Source organism: Mesoplodon densirostris, chromosome 7 (genome assembly GCF_025265405.1).
Source record: "Mesoplodon densirostris isolate mMesDen1 chromosome 7, mMesDen1 primary haplotype, whole genome shotgun sequence".
Taxonomy (NCBI): Eukaryota; Metazoa; Chordata; class Mammalia; order Artiodactyla; family Ziphiidae; genus Mesoplodon; species Mesoplodon densirostris.
Window position 1 is genome coordinate 3,097,379 of NC_082667.1, and position 20,020 is coordinate 3,117,398.

Genomic DNA, 20,020 nt, shown 5'->3' on the forward strand with positions numbered 1-20,020 from the left:
AAACTAATACATACCCATCGTGCAGGTGGGAAGATCGAGGCATCCTGGGGCTCTGACAGGGGTCTCAGGTGGTGAGCAGGTGTCCCAAGGGCACTGATGCTCGTGGCACAGGAGTGACTCTGGCCTTTGACCCCGTGGCCTGAGATTGGCCAAACAGAAAGAGCCCCTTTTCCATCTTGGAGGAAAGCGGAATCGTCTCAGGTGCAGGAGAAAAGGGGTGGGGGCTTATTGGGATCTGCTGCCTTGGGCCGCCTGCCTCCTCCAGGGAGGCCTCCTGGCAGCCTCTTGTTTGGCCTGCCTTCCAACCCCCCCCAGCTCTCTGTGGTGATTTTGCTGGTTTTCCGTCTTGACTGGGGGTGCCGCTCCAGGCTGGCGTGGTGTCCGTGCGGTTCTGCAGTCCTCCTCCCACTGTCTTGTAGTGTGGCTGCAAAGGCCGGTCAACCACACGTTCAGTGTGGCATGTGTGGGAAGCCCTGGGCCGGGGGCCTGGCACGCTCATGACTTCCACCAGTTGATGTGCTGACCTCCACCTGGTGGGTGTTCCCTTTACGCACCCCTGCTCGAGAAGGGGAGGGGGCTGGCTTCCAAGGAGTGGGGAATGGTCCACACCTTGTGTCCCATGCCCTCTGGACATTGCAGGGAACCCCGTCACGGCAGAGAAGAATGAGTGAGAGTCTCTGCAGGAAGGGAAGGAGGGGACAGGTCTCGCCGGCTGGGTGGGGTGAGCTGTAATTTAAGGCAGCTGACAGGCCCCATCTGGGCCAGGAGGCGGCCCGACCTACTTTCCCCTTCACACACCTGCCAAGGACGGCTAAGAGCAGGCCTGTGGCTGCAGAGGGCTGCAGGGCGCCGAAGCCAGCGGTGGGGACAGCCCCCAGGCCCGGGCAGGAGGCGCTGAGTTCTGTGACTGTGGCCTCTGCTGTCCCAGGGTGTGCGGGCCGTCAGACCCGCGGGGAATGGCCAGGCTGCTGGCTTTCCTTTGCCTTGGAGGGGCCCCTGGGAGCCCAGCCCGCTCTGCAGGTGGGCTGCAGGGCGGTGGCCTGGCAGTCGGTCAGTCCACCAGGCTGTGGCATTGCAGGGCAGTGGCATTACCAGGCTGCCCTGGTGGACCTTGGGAATCCTGCTCGCTCCCAAACTTCAGGGGCAGCAGCAGCTGCAGCTGTGCTCTTTCTGACCACTGTAGACCCCCGGGGATTCGGCCCAGGACGGGGGCCTCTCCCCGCCTCAGCCCCCGAGGGTGTCTGGCCGGCCCCTCACTGTGCAGCCTCCTGTTGGGTCTGAGATGGGGGAGAGGGGAAGGCCCTGAATGCCCCCGTCCTGTAGCAGGGATGATGCACTCCCCGCAGGGTCTGGCCCCCTCCCCTGCTCCGATGCTGGCCCCCGGGGTTCTGTCACACATGTGCCAATGGCCCTAGTTCAGGTGCCCTCTTACCAGGGAAGAAGCCCTCCCCTCCCTGACGGGATGATTTCTTGGAGCCAGACCCCCTGGGGGCGACCTCAGCTCCGCCACTTACTAGCTGTTTGACCTTGAACGTTACTGAACCCCTGGGATGGGCAGAATGGCAGGACGACCCAACGCCCCCTCCCATAATAACCTGCCCTGGAGTGTGGGTGGCACCTGTGATTACAAGCGAGCGGGATTGCACCGTGATGACGTCACGTGACCTAGCAATGGGGATCTTGGTGGACACCACTGAGGCCCCCGGTCCGTCCACTTCGGTTAGTCAAACGATGAGTGGGGTAGGTCTGGCTACTGGGTCCAGAGGTCAGGGAGTGGGGAGGCTGGGGCAGGAGGCAGGCTTCCGTGGCCGGATCGAAGATGGAGGAGGCCACGTGGTAGGAAACTTGGGTGGCCCTGCTGATGGCCAGCTAGGAAACAGGGACCTTAGTCCTACAGCTACAAGGAACTGAGTTTGGTCAACGGCCTGAACGAGCGTGGATATGAGCTCTGCCCCAGGGCTGCAGAAGGAACCGGCTGGCAGGTGCCCTGATTTCTGTCTGTGAGGCCCTGAACAGAGGCCCCAGCTGAGCGTGGGTCGCTGGCTCCAGGACATAATAGCGGTGGCAGGGGCACTTGAAGCGGCTAGGTTGGTGGCAATTTGTTATGCAGCATTAGCTGCATAACCTCCCGTGCCTCAGTTTCCCCGGCTATGACAGGGTCGTCATGGTCCTTACAGGGGGGTGTAGGGATTAACAGGGTGAGAACAGGAAGTCCCTAGGACAGCGGCACGCAGGAGGTGGAGGTCAGGGCTCCACTCTGATGATCCCGGCCCCCTGCGCTCAGCTCACCACGCCTTTCCCACCCCGGATCTGGCTGCAGCCTTTGATCCTGCTCACTTCATCACTCCATTAATGACTGGCTTTGAGTCTTTGTCCTCCAGGCCTATGTCTGGGGGGGTCCAGCTCTTCCTGTATCTCCTGGGCCCCCAAGGAGGTTTAACACAGAGTGAAGCCTGTAAATGTTTGGTGAAAATATTCATGGCTGGACAAATGAGCTTTGGTCAGAGCAGGGGTTCGGGTCCCTCGTGGGGTCTGGTGCGTCCCGTGCATTAATGCTTGGCCCCAGCCTGAGGAGGACAGTGCAGATCTGTGATGGTTCTCTCACTGAGGTGGGGCCTCCTTCCCTGGCACGTGAGCTGCCCTCCCGCTGAGCTGGTCCTCAGGGCCCCTCCAGGCCCGTGGGCTCCCGGGCTGGACAGGGGTCTGGAGCACGACAAGTCTGTGACAAGGACAAATTACGGGCCAGCCAAGGACTGCTAGCCAGGGAACACTGGCTCCTGACTCAGCCAGACAGCTGAGATGTGAAAGTTGCCAGCTGGAGATGAAGGCCCAGAAGGGCTCCAGGACACACCTGGGTCACCCTGGCCCTGGGCACTGGCTGGCAGGGTCTGGCGCATCCTTGTCTCTGGCCTGGCCTCCCCCAGGGCAGCGTGAGGAGGGGAGACCATGCCTGACCCTTGGTGTGTCACAGGGCTGGAGAGCAGGAGGCGGGGAGGGTCTGGTCTCGGGGAGGAGGGAACCCCCAGGGCTGCTGAAGTCAAGTGATTCGGGACATTGCACTCAGACTGTCCGGGCCCAGGGACCGGTGTGGGACCTGGGGGCCCATGGGGGCTCCTTGGGAAGGAAGGCAGGAGCCCAGCCAGGGGGGCTTGGTTTGGGGCTGCCCAGCCCCCCTCACTGTCCCATCCCCCAGTAGCCCTGCTCCTCCCCCCACCCCCCCCACAAGCCCATCTGCACCCCCAAAGTATCAGGTACGCGGTTACCACCCTCTCCCCGCTCCTGGGAGCTCCCAGGCCCCCCACCCCTGCTCATCACCTCGGGTTTCCCTTTAGGAAAAGAGGGTCTTTCACCAAAAATCACCAGCCAGTGACTTCAGCCAAAGCTCTGGAAGGGCATCTCTTGTGGTTCTGGGATACCTCCTTGCAGCGAGAGGCCCAGCATGTGGGGGGCCCCCGGGGAAGCCTGGAGGGACCCGCCACCTGCAGCCCCTGCCTCGGGGCCCCCGGGCTGTGTGCTCAGCCTCCCCCCTCCCTTCCTTGGCTTCGGGAGGAGAGCCTGAGTAACGAATGTTTTAATATTTCTCTCGGCCCAATCAGTATTCCTCTCCTTACTTCCTCTGCCGCCCTCTAGGAGTCAGCCGGAGGCAGTGGGAACGTCCAGGACCTGGTTGCCCAGGCCCCCGAGGGGCAGCGGGCAGCATCCAGCCTCCGGGACCAGCAGACAGCATCTCTTGGGAGGGCGCTGTCCAGCCCAGGGCTCCTTGGGGGGCAGGGGTGCGGAGCAGAGATGCCGTCCCCTGGCTGCAAGGGGTGGGGGGGCTGGTCCGTGGGAGGTCTGGGTGCCTCCCCTGCTGGCCTTGGTTGGGGGGTGTCCTAATTGCCCGGGTGGGAGGCTCAGATCCAGGGCTGGCTGCTGCAAGCCCTGGTTGCTCCCACCCTGTGGCAGAGCCCAGCGGGACAGACGCCAGAGCAGCTCTGTGCTTACTGAGCTCTGCTGGGGGCCCCCTTATGCCCCGAGCCAGGGGGCTTTTTGCTGCCTGGCCTGTGGGCACAGCCTTTCAAGAGGCACCTACTTATCTGAGACTTCAAGTACATCTGTTGGCTCTCAAAGATGAGTAGAAAAATGTAACATCAAGATTAATGTGTTCCATTAATTTCTGGTGGCGACCAACACACCTACAGCATCACGTTACGCTGTGCCAGCCACCCCACGCCTGGGAGCTCATTTAATTCTCATAAACGCGGCGGTGAGGCGGGCTTTATTAATATCACAGACAGAGAAGGTGAGGCAGAGGAAGAACACAGGCCCTTGCCCAGGGACATGCAGCTGGGGAGAACCAGGGACTCGAACCCAGGCACCGTGAACATCCCCTTCGGCCCACCGTGCCTCCGCACAGGCCTCTCTGGTCAGCTAGCCCGGTCTAAGGCTACCCTTCATCCAGCCCCGGGGCTCTCCCCAAGGCCCGGAGCCGCCGCTCCTGCCCCCACTGCACTGACAGAGCCTTCCTCAAACACGTTCTGAAACAACAGGCCCAGGGCTTCAGCCTCGTTACGCAAATGCTGGAAGACAGAATGTAGCAGTGGCCACGCCCCTCCTGGTCTCTGACCCCCATGGGGGCCAAGGCGCTGACCCTCCCAGGCACCTGGTGCGCACAGGCAGGGACTGGGGAAGCCGAGCCCTGCGGACCCCACCTCCTGCTCCCAGGACCCCTATCTGCACCCACAGCTCCGCTCAAGTCCTCCATCGCTGCCCAGAGCAGCTCTCAGCTTTGTTCTCCTTTCTGCCAACGCAGTGTTAGGTCAGAAATTCAGACATACCCCTTTTCAAGTCTGGTTTTTAAAATAGAAATTGCTGTGGGCAACGAGGCCAGAAGTCCAAGGCCCTGGCGGGACAGAGGGTTCTTCACACGTGACCGTCCCAACGCTCCTGCCCTGTCGGGCTTCCCCTCCAGGAGGTGCTGGCCGGAGCTGCCCGGGGAGGAGGAACGCGGGAGCCCAGACGTGGATGCAATGCAGCACTGCCTGCTGTGCCCTGGGACCCACCGGCACTCCCACTGGGGGGCACAGCTGGGGGCCGGGAGGGGGGCCAGAGCCGGCCCCCACCTGGCCTGTGGGTCAGTTCCCGGGGAACTTGGAGGAAGTCAGCAGAAAACCGCTGCACTCTGCCACCTGCCGCTCTCCGGCCCCTCCCCTCGCGGCTCCAGACGCCTCCTTCAGCATCCAAGGCAGCCCTTCCTCTGGGGCCCAGAAGAGTCCCTCCCCAGGCGGGCAGCACTCACCCTGCAGCAGGGCATGAGGGTGTGGGCTCGCTGCCTCCTCCAGGTTGGTCCTCCGGAGTCTCCACTGGGCTCTGCTGCCCCCGCGGGGGGCTGGGGATGGTGTGGGGTGCTATGCTCTCCCAGCAGAAGGCTCAGCCGATGCCACGGACGCTGGCCGCCCCCAGCCCAGGCTCTTCTTGGCGGGGACCCTGTAGCACCGGAGCTGGCAGAGTCGTGAGGGGAGTGTCTGAGTGGTGGCTGGGATTGGGCCACGGACAGGTGTGGCAGCCTGTGCAGCGAGGGCCAGGGGGTCACTGTGGGGCTCAGCGACTCCCAGGAGGTGTGCAGGGCACCGGGATCCCAGCTGCCCCCAGCGCGCTCCTCTGGAGACTGCAGCTGTCCCCTCCAACCCCGAGCCGCCACCAGCAGGGCTAGCTGCGGCAGCTGCATCCGGGTGCCAGGGAGGTCTGGTTCCAGCCTCTGCTGTGGTCTGAGGTGCAGGCTGGGGTGTTACCTAACATCCCGAGGCAGCCACGCCTCCTCCTTGGCAGGTTTGTTTAGGGATTACAGTGGGAAACAGACGCCAGAAAATCCTCCCAACACCCCCCTGACCTCCTGTGCCCTCTTCCTCCGGGGAGAGGTGGGGCAGCGCCTGAGGCACAGAGAGGGGGAAAAAGAGCCTGGGGTCACACAGCAAGTTAGGGGCACCAGGAATTCAGCCCCATCTTCCTGTATTCTAGTGTCATCCTCCATCCCCTTGGGTATCCAGCTCCCTCCCAGCACCCAGCCCAGCCCAGCCCAGCCCAGTCCTGCTCATCCCTGCTTTGCACACCCCCGCCCCCCTCCCCAACCCAGCACAGGTTTGTTCAACCCTCCCCTGCCTGGCTCTGCCCAACAGAACAGAATGCCTGCAGCATTGCAGGAGCAACAGCTGACAAGCCTTTTTTGGAAGCTGGGTTGGGAGAGTTGCAGGTCCCCACATACAGGTGACTCCTGGGCGTGGGGGCCGGTTGGGGAGGAGGGCAGTGGGATGCAGGTGACTCCTGGGGTGGAGGGCAGTGGGACAGACACTGGGATGTGTTGGTAATGCCATCCCTGGCCCTCAGCTGGTCTCTGCCACCGAGATGCCAGTCTCTCCTTAACATACTCAGCTCTGCGGCTGGCCCCGAGTGCCCCATGGGCTGCAGGATTTAGGTCGTGGGAGACTGGGCTCAGAGGGGCCGCCTGGACAGCTAGAGTGGCGCCTCCTGCCTCTGCCCTGCGCGGTCTTATAGACATGACCCTCGGACCCCTCCTCTGCCCCAGCGTATCACGTGGAGGTGGAGGCTGGATACCCTGCAGGTCCATGGCCTGGGTTTTGTTGATACACCCACCACCTGCCAGGCAAGTCCCTCAACCTCTCTGGCTGCAAAGTGGCCTCTCAAGACCCAGGACAGGTTCCGGTCAAGGCAGGGCTCTGCGAGCTGCCCCACCCTCAGCCTCCAGGCCCTGGTCCGTGCTGGGACCCCAGGGGAAGACTCTCTAGTAGATGCTGGTGAACTGGCGTGGGGGGTGCTCCAGGCTGGTCTTCAGGATCCCTGGCATCACAGGAGCAGGGGTGGGCAGCCCATGCCCTACCCAGCCCCACGACAACTCGACTCCCAGACAGACACGAGGCGGCACTGTCCCCCCCCAGAGGTGCTCGTCCTGTCCATTTTCAGGTGTCACAGTCACAAAGTGGGGTATGGGACCATCACCGACATCACCCTCCCAAGGGAGGGGGTGAAGCCCAAGCAGGTTTGAGGGGCTGGGGTCGGAGCACTGCTCCCGGGCTGGACCAGAGCAGAGCAGCCACGTCCATGGCTAAGCTCACACGAACCATCAGAATTTTGCGTTATCCAAGGTTTTCCCTGGGACCCAGATCTTTTTGCGACCCGGTGAAAATTTGATCTGTTCTTCAAGTATCAGTTCCTCCCTCCCTCCCTCCCTCCTCTCACATCCCCTCCCCAATCTCTTCTATTCAGTGTTTACCAAGCACCTAGCAGGCCTGGGCCCAATACAGGCAGTGCCGAGTGAGAAACACAGCTCCCGACCTCCGTGCTCACCCGAGCTTGCAAACAGCTGCATATACCCGCAGAGGAGGCTGGTTTCAGGCTACAATTTAGAGACTGCTGAGGTCAAATCAGGGGAACCTGGGGACCTGTCCGATGGAGGAGGCTGAGTGTGCATGGGGCTGGGGAGGGAGCAAGGAGCGTGGAGGTGGGTGTAGGGCAGGCTGTGAGCTGAGATGTGGAGCATGGTGGAGGTGAGGGCTGGCTCTCTTCCTCCTGCCTTCCTCTGTCCTTGGTAGGGAGCTGGGGGTGCCTTGAGGAGGAGGAGGAGGAGTGATGGTGATGATGGTGATGGTGGTGATGGTGGTGATGGTGGTGATGATGGTGATGATGGTGGTGGTGGTGATGTTGGTGGTGATGATGGTGATGTTGGTGGTGATGATGATGATGGCGGTGGTGGTGGTGATGGTGATGATGGCAATGATGGTGATGTTGGTGGTGATGGTGGTGATGATAATGGTGGTGATGGTGATGATGGTGATGGTGATTATGGTGATGTTGGTGGTGATGATGATAATGGTGGTGGTGATGGTGATGGTGATGTTGGTGATGTTGGTGGTAATGTTGCTGGTGATGATGATAATGGTGGTGATGGTGATGATGGTGATGGTGATTATGGTGATGTTGGTGGTGATGGTGATGGTGATGATGGTGATGTTGGTGGTGATGATGATAATGGTGGTGGTCGTGATGGTGGTGATGATGGTGATGTTGGTGGTAATGTTGCTGGTGATGATGATAATGGTGGTGGTGGTGATGGTGGTGATGATGGTGATGATGGTGATGGTGGTGATGATGGTGATGGTGATGATGATGACATAATAAAACAATAGAAACGAGTGCTGTGCCAGGTACCTGACAAGAGGTGGCCTCTCTGACCCTGGGCTCTCCTGGAGGCCTAGTGGGTCCCCTACTTCCTCTCAGCCTGACAGTGGGGACCATATGTAACCTTGAAAACCTGCTCTCTCCACTCCACATTTTCTGGCCAGCTCTGGTCCCTGCCCTGCCCTGGGAGCCGATCTTCACTCTGCTGTTTCCCTCTCTAATTTGGCAAATCAGTTTATCCCCCTTTACCCCCAAACTGTGATGCTAAGGGTGGAATTTCAGGCCCGTGGGGAAGGTGGAGGCAATATTTTGGAGCAGGGAGTTAACCCCTCAGATCCTCTCCAGAAAGGCTGCCCTCTGAGAAGTTGGCCTTCACTCAGCACACAGGTACTGAGAGGTCTCCTACTGAGATGTTAATGAGGAGGACGCCTGTCCACCCAGCCTTGCTGGCTGCACTGGGACCTCGCCGTCTGTCTGCTCCTGGCTCCCTGGTCTCCCTGTCAAGACGGGGCCTGGCTCCCCACGGGAAGCTGCCAAATGTCCTTCGTCAGCATCTCTGCAGCCACCTCCCCTCCGCCTGCAGCCCATCCTTCCAGGACATTAGCCTGGCGCAGGCCACCTGCCGCCCCCTTGCTGGAGTGTGCGCACGCCTGTCTGCAGGAGGGTGGGCTGGGGGCCGGGGACACCATCTCTCACGGGCCTGCGCCCGCCCCGTCCGCAGGCCCTGCGGGGCTGAGACACAAGGGTCCTCATCGCGGCTCCCAGGACCTGGGCACCAGGGTTGCAGATGTGCCCACATACCTGTCAGAGGAGGCCCGGCTCTGCCGTGGCCCAGCTGGGGGACCAGGGGCAGCCCCCCTTTGCCTGGGCCTCTGTCTCTCCATCAGCAGAATGACGGGGTCCCATCTGGGTGGGGGGAGGGGGGAATTTTACCCTTGCAGGGGGTTCAATGACACACATGTTTTGTTGCACATTATACACAAAAGAATGTTCGTCACGTCCACAAAGAAACGAGCTCCCTCCCATTTTTCTCAAAACAGGGAGCTCCCTGGGTCTGTCTTTCCCCACATTTCACTAAAAACGGGAGCAAAAAGACCCATTCACTTTCCTCTTCAACCTAGGAAACAACAGTGTGATGCAGCGGTGTGGCCTGGTCTCAGGGTGACAGTGGAGAAGGGGACTCCAGGAGGCTGGCCCCTCCCCACCCTTCCCTTGTGGGCCGGGGGCAATGTGGGTGAGGTTTGCCAGTCTCTGACATTTAGGAGAGGCCAGAAATCTGGAGTTTGATGAGAAATTTCCCAATTGTTAAGTGCTGGAAACTAATTCAGACTTAACCCTTGTGAATGCCAGCAAAGGTACCTGACCTCAGGCTCTTGGGTCCCCAGTGGCTGACCTCTGGCCCAGGGATGACCACTGAGGGCCTGCCCTGTGTGGTGTCTGATGAGCTCTCAGGCCAAGCAGGGTCCTGATGCCCACTAGAGGTGCAGGGCTGTCTGAGGCTGTGAAGCATCCTTGTCAGCAGCTCCACACTGAGTTTGGTCTCTTTTCAAAGCCCCCGCCTTGGCACCTGGGGATGCTGGAGGGTGATCATGCAGACAGACAGGCCCCCGGAAGCTCTGGCTGGCAAAAGTCAGCCTGCAAGTGGGATGTCAGGGCACTGCATGAGGGCAGAGAGGGAAGGCAGATAGGCTGAGGGCCTCCTTGGACTTCAGAGCAGTTTTCCTGGAGGTCCAGGAAGCATCCATTCACTCTGCAAACTCTCAGCCCCTGCGGCCTGCAGGCTGAGGGGGCACAGAGCTGAGGGCGGCAGACTCCATGCCTGAAGGGACAAAAGCCCTGTTGGGAGGGGTGATGACAGCCCCAGGAGACTCCTTCTTTGGGAGAAGTGTATGCTCACCCACAAGCGTCCCATGGGAGGAAGAAACCGATGCTGCAGCCGTGTTTAGTCTATTGCTAAGTCCAGCTGATTCACCCATAAGTCACAGGCCCGGGTCCTGTCCCTTTTCATTCTTCTGACCATAACCAGCTCCTCTGAACAGGATTCATACGTTGAAGTTCTGACCCCCAGTGGGATGGTGTTGGGAGGTAGGCCTTTGGGAGGTGATTAGGTCATGGGGGTGGGGCCCCGTGATGGGATTAGTGTCCTTATAAGAAGGGGCAGGGAGAGACATCTCTCTCTGCTGTGTAAGGACAGAGAGAAGGCACCATCTGCAAACCAGGAAGAGGGCTCTCACCCTCGCCCTACCATGTCAGCACCTTGATCTTGGACTTTCAGCCTCCAGACTGTGAAAAATGCATTTCTGTTATATAAGCCGCCCAGTCTGGGGTGTTCTTGTTATGGCCGTCTGAACCCACAAAGACATTAACATCACTGGAGGCTTGATTTATGCCAAACCTCATGTAACGTGCTCTCTGTGCAGTGAGTCACCTCATTTAATCCTCATGCAGCCCCGGGAGATGGGTATGGGCCCCCAACCCTTGGGGACATACATGTTTTGGAATTCAGAATTATCCTTATTCTTTTCATTAAAAAAATGCGTACAATGAGAGAGCTGGCAGAGTAGCTGAAATCAGATTAACCCTACTGCTTTCAATAATCAGAAACTCTGGAATAAACAAAAAGCAACTGTAGGGCTTCCCTGGTGGTGCAGTGGTTAAGAATCTACCTGCCAATGCAGGGGATACAGGTTTGATCCTTGAGCTGGGAAGATCCCACATGCCACAGAGCAACTAAGCCTGTGCACCACAACTACTGAGCCTGCGCGCCTAGAGCCCATGCTCTGCAACAAGAGAAGACCCCATTTGCCGTGATTAAGGAAAAGCTCACATGCAGCAATGAAGACCCAACGCAGCCAAAAATAAAAATAAATAAAATAAATAAATTTAAAACCAAAAAAAACAAAAAGCAACTGTAGGAATACACAGGAGAGTAGATAAATGCAGGCAGAACTTGGAGGGACGCAATCTGGATTAGTTTCTTTTCACTGCTCTGACAAATGAGCATGAACTTGGTGGCTTAAAGGAACAGAACTTCTTAAAATTTTAAGGCAATTAATTAATTAGTTAATAATAACTTTATTATGAATTATAGAGCCTATAGTTCTGGAGGGTAGAAGTCTAAAATGCTGGGCTGTACTCGTCTGTGGGCTCCAGGGGGAATCTGTTCCTGCCTTTTCCAGCTTCTAGGGGCACCTGTGCTCCTTGGCCTGTGGTCCGCTCCTCCGTACTCACAGCCACTGGTGTAGCATCTTCTCTTCCTCTGACTCTGCTTCCCTGTGTCTTCCTTCTGCTTGCTATACCTTCTCTGGTCTTCCTGTCTCCCTTTTATAAGGACCCTTCTGATTACATTGGGCCTACCTGGACAATCCAGGGCAATCTCCTCACCTCAAGATGTTTCATTTAATAACACCTGCAAAGTCCCTTTTGTCATACAAGGGAACACTCACAGGTCGCATGGATTAGGGCATGGATATCTTTTAGGGGACATTTTCAGCATACCACAAGCACAGGTGTTTATAGGTGGTGTGTTTTTTTGATGGGCTGATCCTTTTATCATCCAAAAAAATGTCCTGGTTTATCTCTAGTAACAATTTTTTACTTAAAGTCTGTGTTGTCTGGTATTAGTGTAGCCACTCCTGCTCTCTTTTGGTTATTGTTTGCATTTTGTATCATTTTACATTTAGACTATTTGTGCCTTTGAATCTAAAGTGTGTCTCTTGTAGGCAGCTTATAGTCGTATCATTCAAAAAAAAAAATCTGTCTGGCAACCTACGCTTTCATATGGCGTGTTTTTATTACAAAGGGTGTAGACATCTTTGGGGGCATTATTCAGCCTACCACACGATTCTGGGGGGAAGGAGACAAATTGGTGAGCTCCACATCTATCCAGCTTTTCTCCAGTGGTGTGTTGAAGATTGGGGGCAAGCAGAAAGTTGTCAGTCTTACTGAGATGGAAGACAGACCTTGGAATTTGGGGCTGCTAGAGGGACTGGAAATTGAAGGAGAAAATCCAAGAACAGAGAGATACACAGAGAGGAGAGCCCCCCAAATCTGTGTGCAAATACCCCTCAATTCCTTGGGAGCTCCCATTGGATTAAAAAAAGAATACTACCCAATAATATGCTGTTTACAAGAGACACACTTTAAATATAAAGACGCAGATAGATTGAAAGAAAAGAATGAAAAAATATAACATGTAAACAATAATTGCAAGATAGTCAGTGCAGCTAACTATTACCTTCGAATAAAGTAGACCTCAAGGCATGGACTATCACCAGAGACAAAGAGGAACATTTCATGATTGTATTAGTAATCTATTGCTTCATAACTAATTACTCTAAAATTTAGCAACTTAAAACAGTAAACTTTTATTATCTCATAGCTTCTGTAAGTCAAGAATTGGGGAGTGACCGATCTGGGGTAGTTCTGTCTCAGGGTCTTGAAATCAAGATTTTGATCACAGCTGTGGTCATCAGGTGTCTTGACTGGGGCTGGAGGGTCTACCTCCAAGATGGCTCATTCACATTTAAGCTAAATTCAAATGGTGAAGTGGGAAAATTCCCTGAAAAATGAGACTTTCTAAAACTGATGCAAGAAGAAAAAGAGAATCTGGGTAGCCCTGTATTTTTTAAAGAAACTGAAATTGTATTTTACACTCCTTTCACAAAAGATGGTTTCTCGGGCTTCCCTGGTGGCGCAGTGGTTGAGAATCTGCCTGCTAATGCAGGGGACACGGGTTCGAGCCCTGGTCTGGGAAGATCCCACATGCCGCGTGAGCCACAGCTACTGAGCCTGCGCATCTGGAGCCTGTGCTCCAGCAACAAAAGAGGCCTCGATAGTGAGAGGCCCGCGCACCGCGATGAAGAGTGACCCCCCGCTTGCCACAACTAGAGAAAGCCCTCGCACAGAAGTGAAGAACCAACATAGCCAAAAATAAATAAATAAACAAAATGTGGGTTTAAAAAAAAAAAATTAAAAAAAAAAAAAAAAAAAAAGATGGTTTCTCTGGTGAAAGAGTACTGGTCTTTTCCAAATTCTTACAGAGTAAGAGGGGATGACTGATACTCCAAACTGACAAGGGCATTATGAGAAAATAAGCTAGAGACCAGCATCTCCCATGAATGTAACTGCAAATGCCATTATCAAAAGATTAGCAAATCAAACCCATCAATATATAAAAAGGATAATTAATCTACTATGGCCAAGCAAGGTTTATCCAAGGAACACAAAGTCAGCACTGGAAAATGAATCAATGTAATTCAACAAAGTAACAGACCAAAGGAGAAAAACCATATGTCATCTTAATAAGTGAAGAAAAAGATTTGATAATGTTTAATACCCATGCATGAGTAAAAATAAAACCAACTCTAAGAAAACTAGGAATAGATGGAAATTATATCAATATGATAAAGGGCATATACAAAAAGCCTACATATAACATCATATTTAATGGTGAAATATTGAACACTTTTCCCTGTAAGACTGGGAATAAGGCAGGGATGCCCATTTTTACTATTTTTTTTTAATGTGGACCATTTTAAAAGTCTTTATTGAATTTGTTACAATATTGCTTCTGTTTTATGTTTTGGTTTTTTGGCCCCAATTCATGTGGGATCTTAGCTCCGGACCAGGGATAGAAACTGCATCCCCTGCATTGGAAGGTGAAGTCTTAACCACTGGACCATCAGGGAAGTCCCCATTTTTACCATTTCTATTCAACATTGTATGGGAGGTCTTAGCCTGGGCAATAAAGGAAGAAAAGGAAATAAAAGGAAGTAGTAAATGATCTCTGTTTACAAATGACATGTTTGTGTACATAGTACACAAACTAAGTAGACTTCAAAAAGACTATTAGAGGGCCTCCCTGGTGGCGCAGTGGTTAAGAGTCCTCCTGCCGATGCAGGGGATACGGGTTCGTGCCCCGGTCTGGGAGGATCCCATATGCCGCGGAGCGGCTGGGCCCGTGAGCCATGGCCGCTGGGCCTGCGCATCCGGAGCCTGTGCTCCGCAACGGGAGAGGCCACAACAGTGAGAGGCCCACATACCGCAAAAAGAAAAAAAAAAAAAAAAAAAAAAGACTATTAGAACTAATTTAGTAAGTTGGCAGGAGAGTTATTCAATCCTATAAAAAGTCAAGATCAAACAACTGGAAAATGAAGTTAAAAGATAATTTTGCATAGCATCAAGAAACCTCAAATACCTAGGGGTAAACTTTCCAAAATATGAACAAGATACCTATGCTGAAAACTACAAAAAATACCTGACAGAAGTCAAAGACTGAAATAAATGGGGGTTAAACATGCTTATTAACTGAAAAACTCCATACTGTTAAGATGTCAGTTCCCCATGAATTTTTTATAGAATAACTGAATAGATTCAATGCAATCCAAGTCAAATTTTCAGTAGATTTTTGAAAAAATTATCAAGCTGATTCTAAAATTTATATAGAAATGCAAATCTTGAAGAAGAAATAAAAGATTGTAGGACTTAGACCATCTGACTTCATGATATATTTAATGCTGGTAATTAAGGCAGTGTGATGCTGGTATAAGGATAGACAAACAGACCAACACAGAACAGAGTCCAGAAATAGACCCACCACATACAATCAACTGATTGAAAGTAAAGGCATCCATGTTATTCATGGGAAAAGGGAAGTCTTTTCAACAAATGTGACTAGAATGACTGGTTAGCTACATGGAAAAAAAAATAAAACAAAACAAAAACCAGCTGAAATTTGACCTCTGTTTCACACCATCTACATTTTAAAAAAATAATAATTTTATTTATTTATTTATTTGGCTGCATTGAGTCTGTTGCTGCACGTGGGCTTTCTCTAGTTGCAGCGAGCACGGGATACTCTTCGTTGCGGTGCGCAGGCTTCTCATTGCGGTGGCTTCTCTTGTGGAGCACAGGCTCTAGGCGCGTGGGCTTCAGTAGTTGTGGTGCACTGGCTTAGCTGCTCCGAGGCATGTGGGATCTTCCCGGACCAGGGCTTGAACCCATGTCCCCTATACTGGCAGGCGGATTCTTACCCACTGTGGCACCAAGGAAGTCCACACCATCTACATTTTATTTGTGATGAATCACAGGAAATGCAGACCCAGGAGGAAGGTCACATATGTGTCTCGTGCCTCGTGCCCCCCTGGGGTGTCCTCTGTCCCGTGTTGGTGCACACCTGTTCCCATCCCGGGGTCCAGCTGCCACAGCCTCCTCTGGGGACCCCTGTCTTTCTTTTCTTCTCAGCAAGTGCCCGTGTTTGGGGCCTTTCAGACTGCCCCCAACTGATGGCAGTCCTTTCCTTACACTACTTGGTAAGGCTCAGCGCAGACACCCCCTCCTCCAGGAAGCCTCCTCTGCTTTCTGAGTGGGGGACATGAGACCCACCCTCTTCTGTGCTTCCCTAACACTAAGGTGACATGATGATTTGTCACCCACACTGGGACACGTGTGGGTAAAAAGGGGCAGGTAATGATTGTCAAGGGTGAGTCGGGACAGAAGGTGCCTCCCTAAACCTCTTCACATGCTGTCCTTGGATTGTGACAATGTGTCCGTCCCTTCTCCAGATGCTGAGCTCCTTGGGGACCGGGCCACACCATGGCACGACCCTCTCTCGAGCTCTCGCCTAGTGCCTGGCCCCGAGTTGGCTCCGTTGGGGTTTGCTGGCTGAAAGGGGAGAGTGTGGCCGAGAGTAGGTGACAGGCTGTGGTGGCTGGACTCTGCCGTGAGAGGAGATCCCCTCCCTTCTTCACCCCCTCTCAGGTGTCGGGTCAGTAGTCAGGCCTCTGCTGGCCTGGAATGTCCCAGGACCCAGGACCGACCTGGTCTGAGTCCATTCGGTGGCGCTCCATTTCAGCCATGCCCTTGATTCACTTGACCCCATCTTTCGTGCCATCACCCGTTCACCCAACCACAGGTCCATCCATTCCACAAATACTTGTCAGGCCCCTCCGCCCAGGCCTCTGGTTCTCGGCCCTGGGAGACAGCTCCCCCCAGGAGCCCACCTTCCCGTGAGACACACGGACACTAACAGGGGTGCAAACATGAGCGCAGGAAATGCAGTGCGTGGGGGGTGGGAGGCCGCTCTGGGCAAGGGGGTCCCCTTGGGTGCTCAGCCAGGGCAGGTGAGCACCAGAGGAGCTGAGGACAGGGCGCTTGCTGCCAAGGAGCTCCCGGAGTCACAAAACAGACTGGCCCAAGAACGGGTCCTGATGGCCGAGCAGGATGTGCCAGGAGCAGTGACGCCAGCAGGCAGCGTAGGCGGTGTGCAGAGGTGAGGGTGGGCTGGAGCCATCTGGAGGACTGCCCCGAGACGGAGGCGGAGACGGGGCAAGCAATGCGGTTGGCCTTCAAGGTCGGGAAGGGCCCCAGCACTGTCCGCCCTCTGCCAGCCTGGCTGCCTGCCTCCTACCTCTGCATCCCGGGAAGGAGATGCTGTTCCCTCTCCTTTTGCAGACACGGCTCCCCGCTGTTAGGTGACTCGCTGGAGGTCACCAAGCTGGAGAGGTGCCAGCGGGATGGGAGCCCAGCCCTGTGGCAGCCCCGTCCCTCCAGGTGGCCATCGGTTCTCCAGAATTGGGAACACGCTGGCTCTTTGGGCCCAGGCTGACGCCTGTTCGCCCCAGAGGCGGGTTCCAGGGCCAGAGGTCCCACACTCCCCATCTGTCTAGACTGGGCTGTTTATCACATGCCCCAGACACTGCCAGATGACCGTCTGTCCCCAGTGGCAGCACACAGATGGATGGCCCCTCAGGGGGCCTCACAGCTATTTCCTGAGGCTGGGAGGGTCGGGCTTATGCTGGGGCCCCTCTGAAGCTGCCCTCACCCTCATCCCATTTCCAGGCGTTCCAGGAAGGAGGCCACACTCCTCCTTGGGGTCCAGCAGGAAGTGGTCCCACGAATGGATGGCCCCATCGGCACCCTACCCCCCAAAGCCAAGGCTGGGGTCCTCACCTACCTTCCTAAACCTGCCGAACGGGATGGCCTTTAGGCTGCCAGAGCCCTGGCCTTCCTGGTCTGGAGTCATCCAGTCCTAAGGGCAGTCTGGGAAGACCAGGCAGGGTGACCAGGACTGGCCAGAACCTTGTCCATCCCAGGGAAGGATGGACAACCTGCACAGGTGTCTCCGGGGTGGGGGCTATAGGTAAGTCTTTCTTCTTTCCATTTCTTAATGTTCTCTGAAGTTACCATAAGGAGCAACACATACATTTTCTAGTGAAAAAAGCACTTTTTAAAATAATTCTCCTGGAGTTATAAAATGCTTTATTGTGACAGGTTTCACATAGCATATATAGAATGTTTTCTTTCTGGTAAAAATTGAAATTTCTGTGGTTCTCTAGTAGAAAAATAAACACAGCTGGAGGGTTCTATGCCCAAAATGTCTCCCTCTAGGTCCAAAGAGTTTTGGTGATTTATTTTTTCAATATTTTCTGTAGGACTTGGAAGTCTTGACAATGACTATGAACTGTTATTTAAAAAAAATCATCAGAGGACTTGCCTGGTGGAGTAGTGGTTAAGAATCTGCCTGCCAATGCAGGGGACACGGGTTTGAGCCCTGGTCCTGGAAGAGCCCACATGCCATGGAGCAACTAAGCCCGTGCGCCACAACTACTGAGCCCACGTGCCACATCTATTGAAGCCCGCGCGCCTAGAGCCCATGCTCTGCAGCAAGAGAAGCCACTGTAGTGAGAAGCCCCCGCACCCCAATGAAGAGTAGCCCCCGCTCGCCACAGCTAGAGAAAACCCATGTGTAACAACGAAGACCCAACACAGCGAAAAATAAAAATAAATAAATTTATTTTAAAAAATCAGAAACACATAAAATGATTTGTTCTTTGAAAGCTAAAAGGAATGGCTGCAGTTCCCTTCCTCCCTCCCTCCCTCCCTCCCTTCCTTCCTTCCCAAGGGAAGCCCTGGGGTGTGGGAGGAGGGTGGTGCAAACACTGGCTGGGCAGGGTCTGCAAGGAGTGGGCAGGGATGGGTGGGGTTGATGGGTGAGCAAAGGATTCCTGGGAGGAGGGGAAGTTGGAGATGGGGGTTGGGGGCAAGAGCACCCTCCAGGCAGCAGGTGTCCAGGACCCCCGTTCCGGGCGACAGGGCTGGAAGGGGCAGGGAAGGGCCCAGCTGGCGCCAGGCTCTGCAGTGACCCTGCTTTGGCTGGCACACTTATGGGTGCGTTTGGTGAGGAAGCAGCGCCATCTGGTGGCCCATGGGGAGACTGCTGGGCAGGGGTCACCTGGGCGCTGGGAGCCTGTGGGTGAGGCAGCGAGAGAACTCTGTAGTTGAAGGGTCACAGCACGGCCTCAGCGAGGACAGGCCCCGCCCAGCTGCCCACGTGGGCCTTGGGGGGCCGCCTCCCCTCCACCCCAGCCCTCAGCTGGTGACAGGGGGCGAAGGGGGCAGGAGCTGGGGTGCCCATCCTCGCCCCAGTCCTGGGGGCTCCCCGCTTTCCTGCTGTGTCTCTGGCCTTGTCCTCAGGCCTTCCTTGTACTCCACAGGCTGGGCATGGGGCATCTCATGATGCCCCCGGCCCTTGTGTCCCCAGGGCCAGTGAGCCGGGGGGGCGGTGGTGCGGGATGACACGTGGTCCTGGAGGGTCTGGTGAAGGGTTGGGGGGACCCTGGGCAGCCCCGACATGCGGCCCATGGGCAGGAACAGCCCCCCGGCCCCCAGCTGGGCGGCCTGCTGGAGGACCACCCGGAGTGGCTTCCACTTGCCCGGCTGCCGGCCCGTCGCGAAGTAGATGAGAGGCCTGGCGCTGCAGTGGACACAGGCCAGGAGGGTGGCCAGCGGGAACACGGGCAGCAGGAGGCTCAGGACGGGATGCAGGTCCAGTACAGGATGTAGGGGAAGCCGCAGAAGAGGAGCAGGAATATGGAGCCCTGGAAGATGCTGTAGAACTGAGGGCGCGGGCGCTGGGAGCAACACATCACCCAGACGAAGAGCACAAGCCCAACCACGCAGGCCATGCAGGCCAAGGACAGCAGCCACGGCATGCTAGCCACATGGTACCGCAGGCAGGTGGACAGGCGCACGCCCTCGCGCAGCAGGCCGCAGGCGCTGGCGGGCAGCAGCACGGCCAGCGGGGTCAGGGCCCAGATCGGACCGCAGACGACGCCCGACGTGTGTCTGGGGCGGCAGCCCTGGTAGCAGGTGGGGAAGATGTCGGAGAGGCAGCGCTCGGTGCTGAAGGCCGCCAGCAGCCAGAGCCCCACGGAGCAGGCAACAAAGGTGACGCCGAAGTAGAGGTTGTCCTTGGAGCCCAGGGCCACCTGGACGGCCGAGAAGCTCAGCTGGCAGCCCAGGAACAGGAAGTCCGTGGTGGCCACTTGGAGGATGTAGACAGAGAAGGGGCCCATCTTGATGTGGAAGCCCAGGTGCCAGAGGACCAGCCCGTTCCCCACCAGCCCCCCGAGGCCCACGGCCAGAGTGAGGTAGAAAACCACGCTGGGGAAGGTCCTCCAGAGCCCGAACATGTTGGCTGGCTCCGCGGCCGCTGGGAAGGGCCCTGGAGGGAGGCCACAGACGTTGCCGTTGTTATCACCGCCCGGGAAGGCGGGTGGCATCCTGGCACAGCTGGACAGATGCAGCTCCAGCCCGGGGCGCCTTTCCGGCCAGTGCCCAACCCCTCAGACCTCATCATCTCTTTGTAAAAGGAGGATTAGTTAGGATGCGCCCAACACAGGGAGATGAGGATGGCCGACCAGGTGGGCAGGCCTGCCCCCCGGCTGGATGTTTGGATTAAATGCGCAAAGATGGATTGACAAGGCCATGCGCCGCGGTAGCAATGTCTCAGAGGTCGGCTGGAGAGGTCTCTGCAGGCCAAGGGGACTGTTGTGAGGACACAACT

General features: G+C 55.8%; 1 protein-coding gene across 1 annotated transcript; it reads right to left on the reverse strand.

Moving 5' to 3' along the window:
• Positions 1–18,543: 18,543 nt before the first annotated feature.
• Positions 18,544–19,736, reverse strand: MRGPRG (MAS related GPR family member G). The gene is given in 2 exon segments (XM_060103940.1): positions 18,544–19,001; positions 19,004–19,736. Coding segments are annotated over 2 exon segments (1,191 nt in total).
• Between the last annotated feature and the right edge of the window lie 284 nt (positions 19,737–20,020).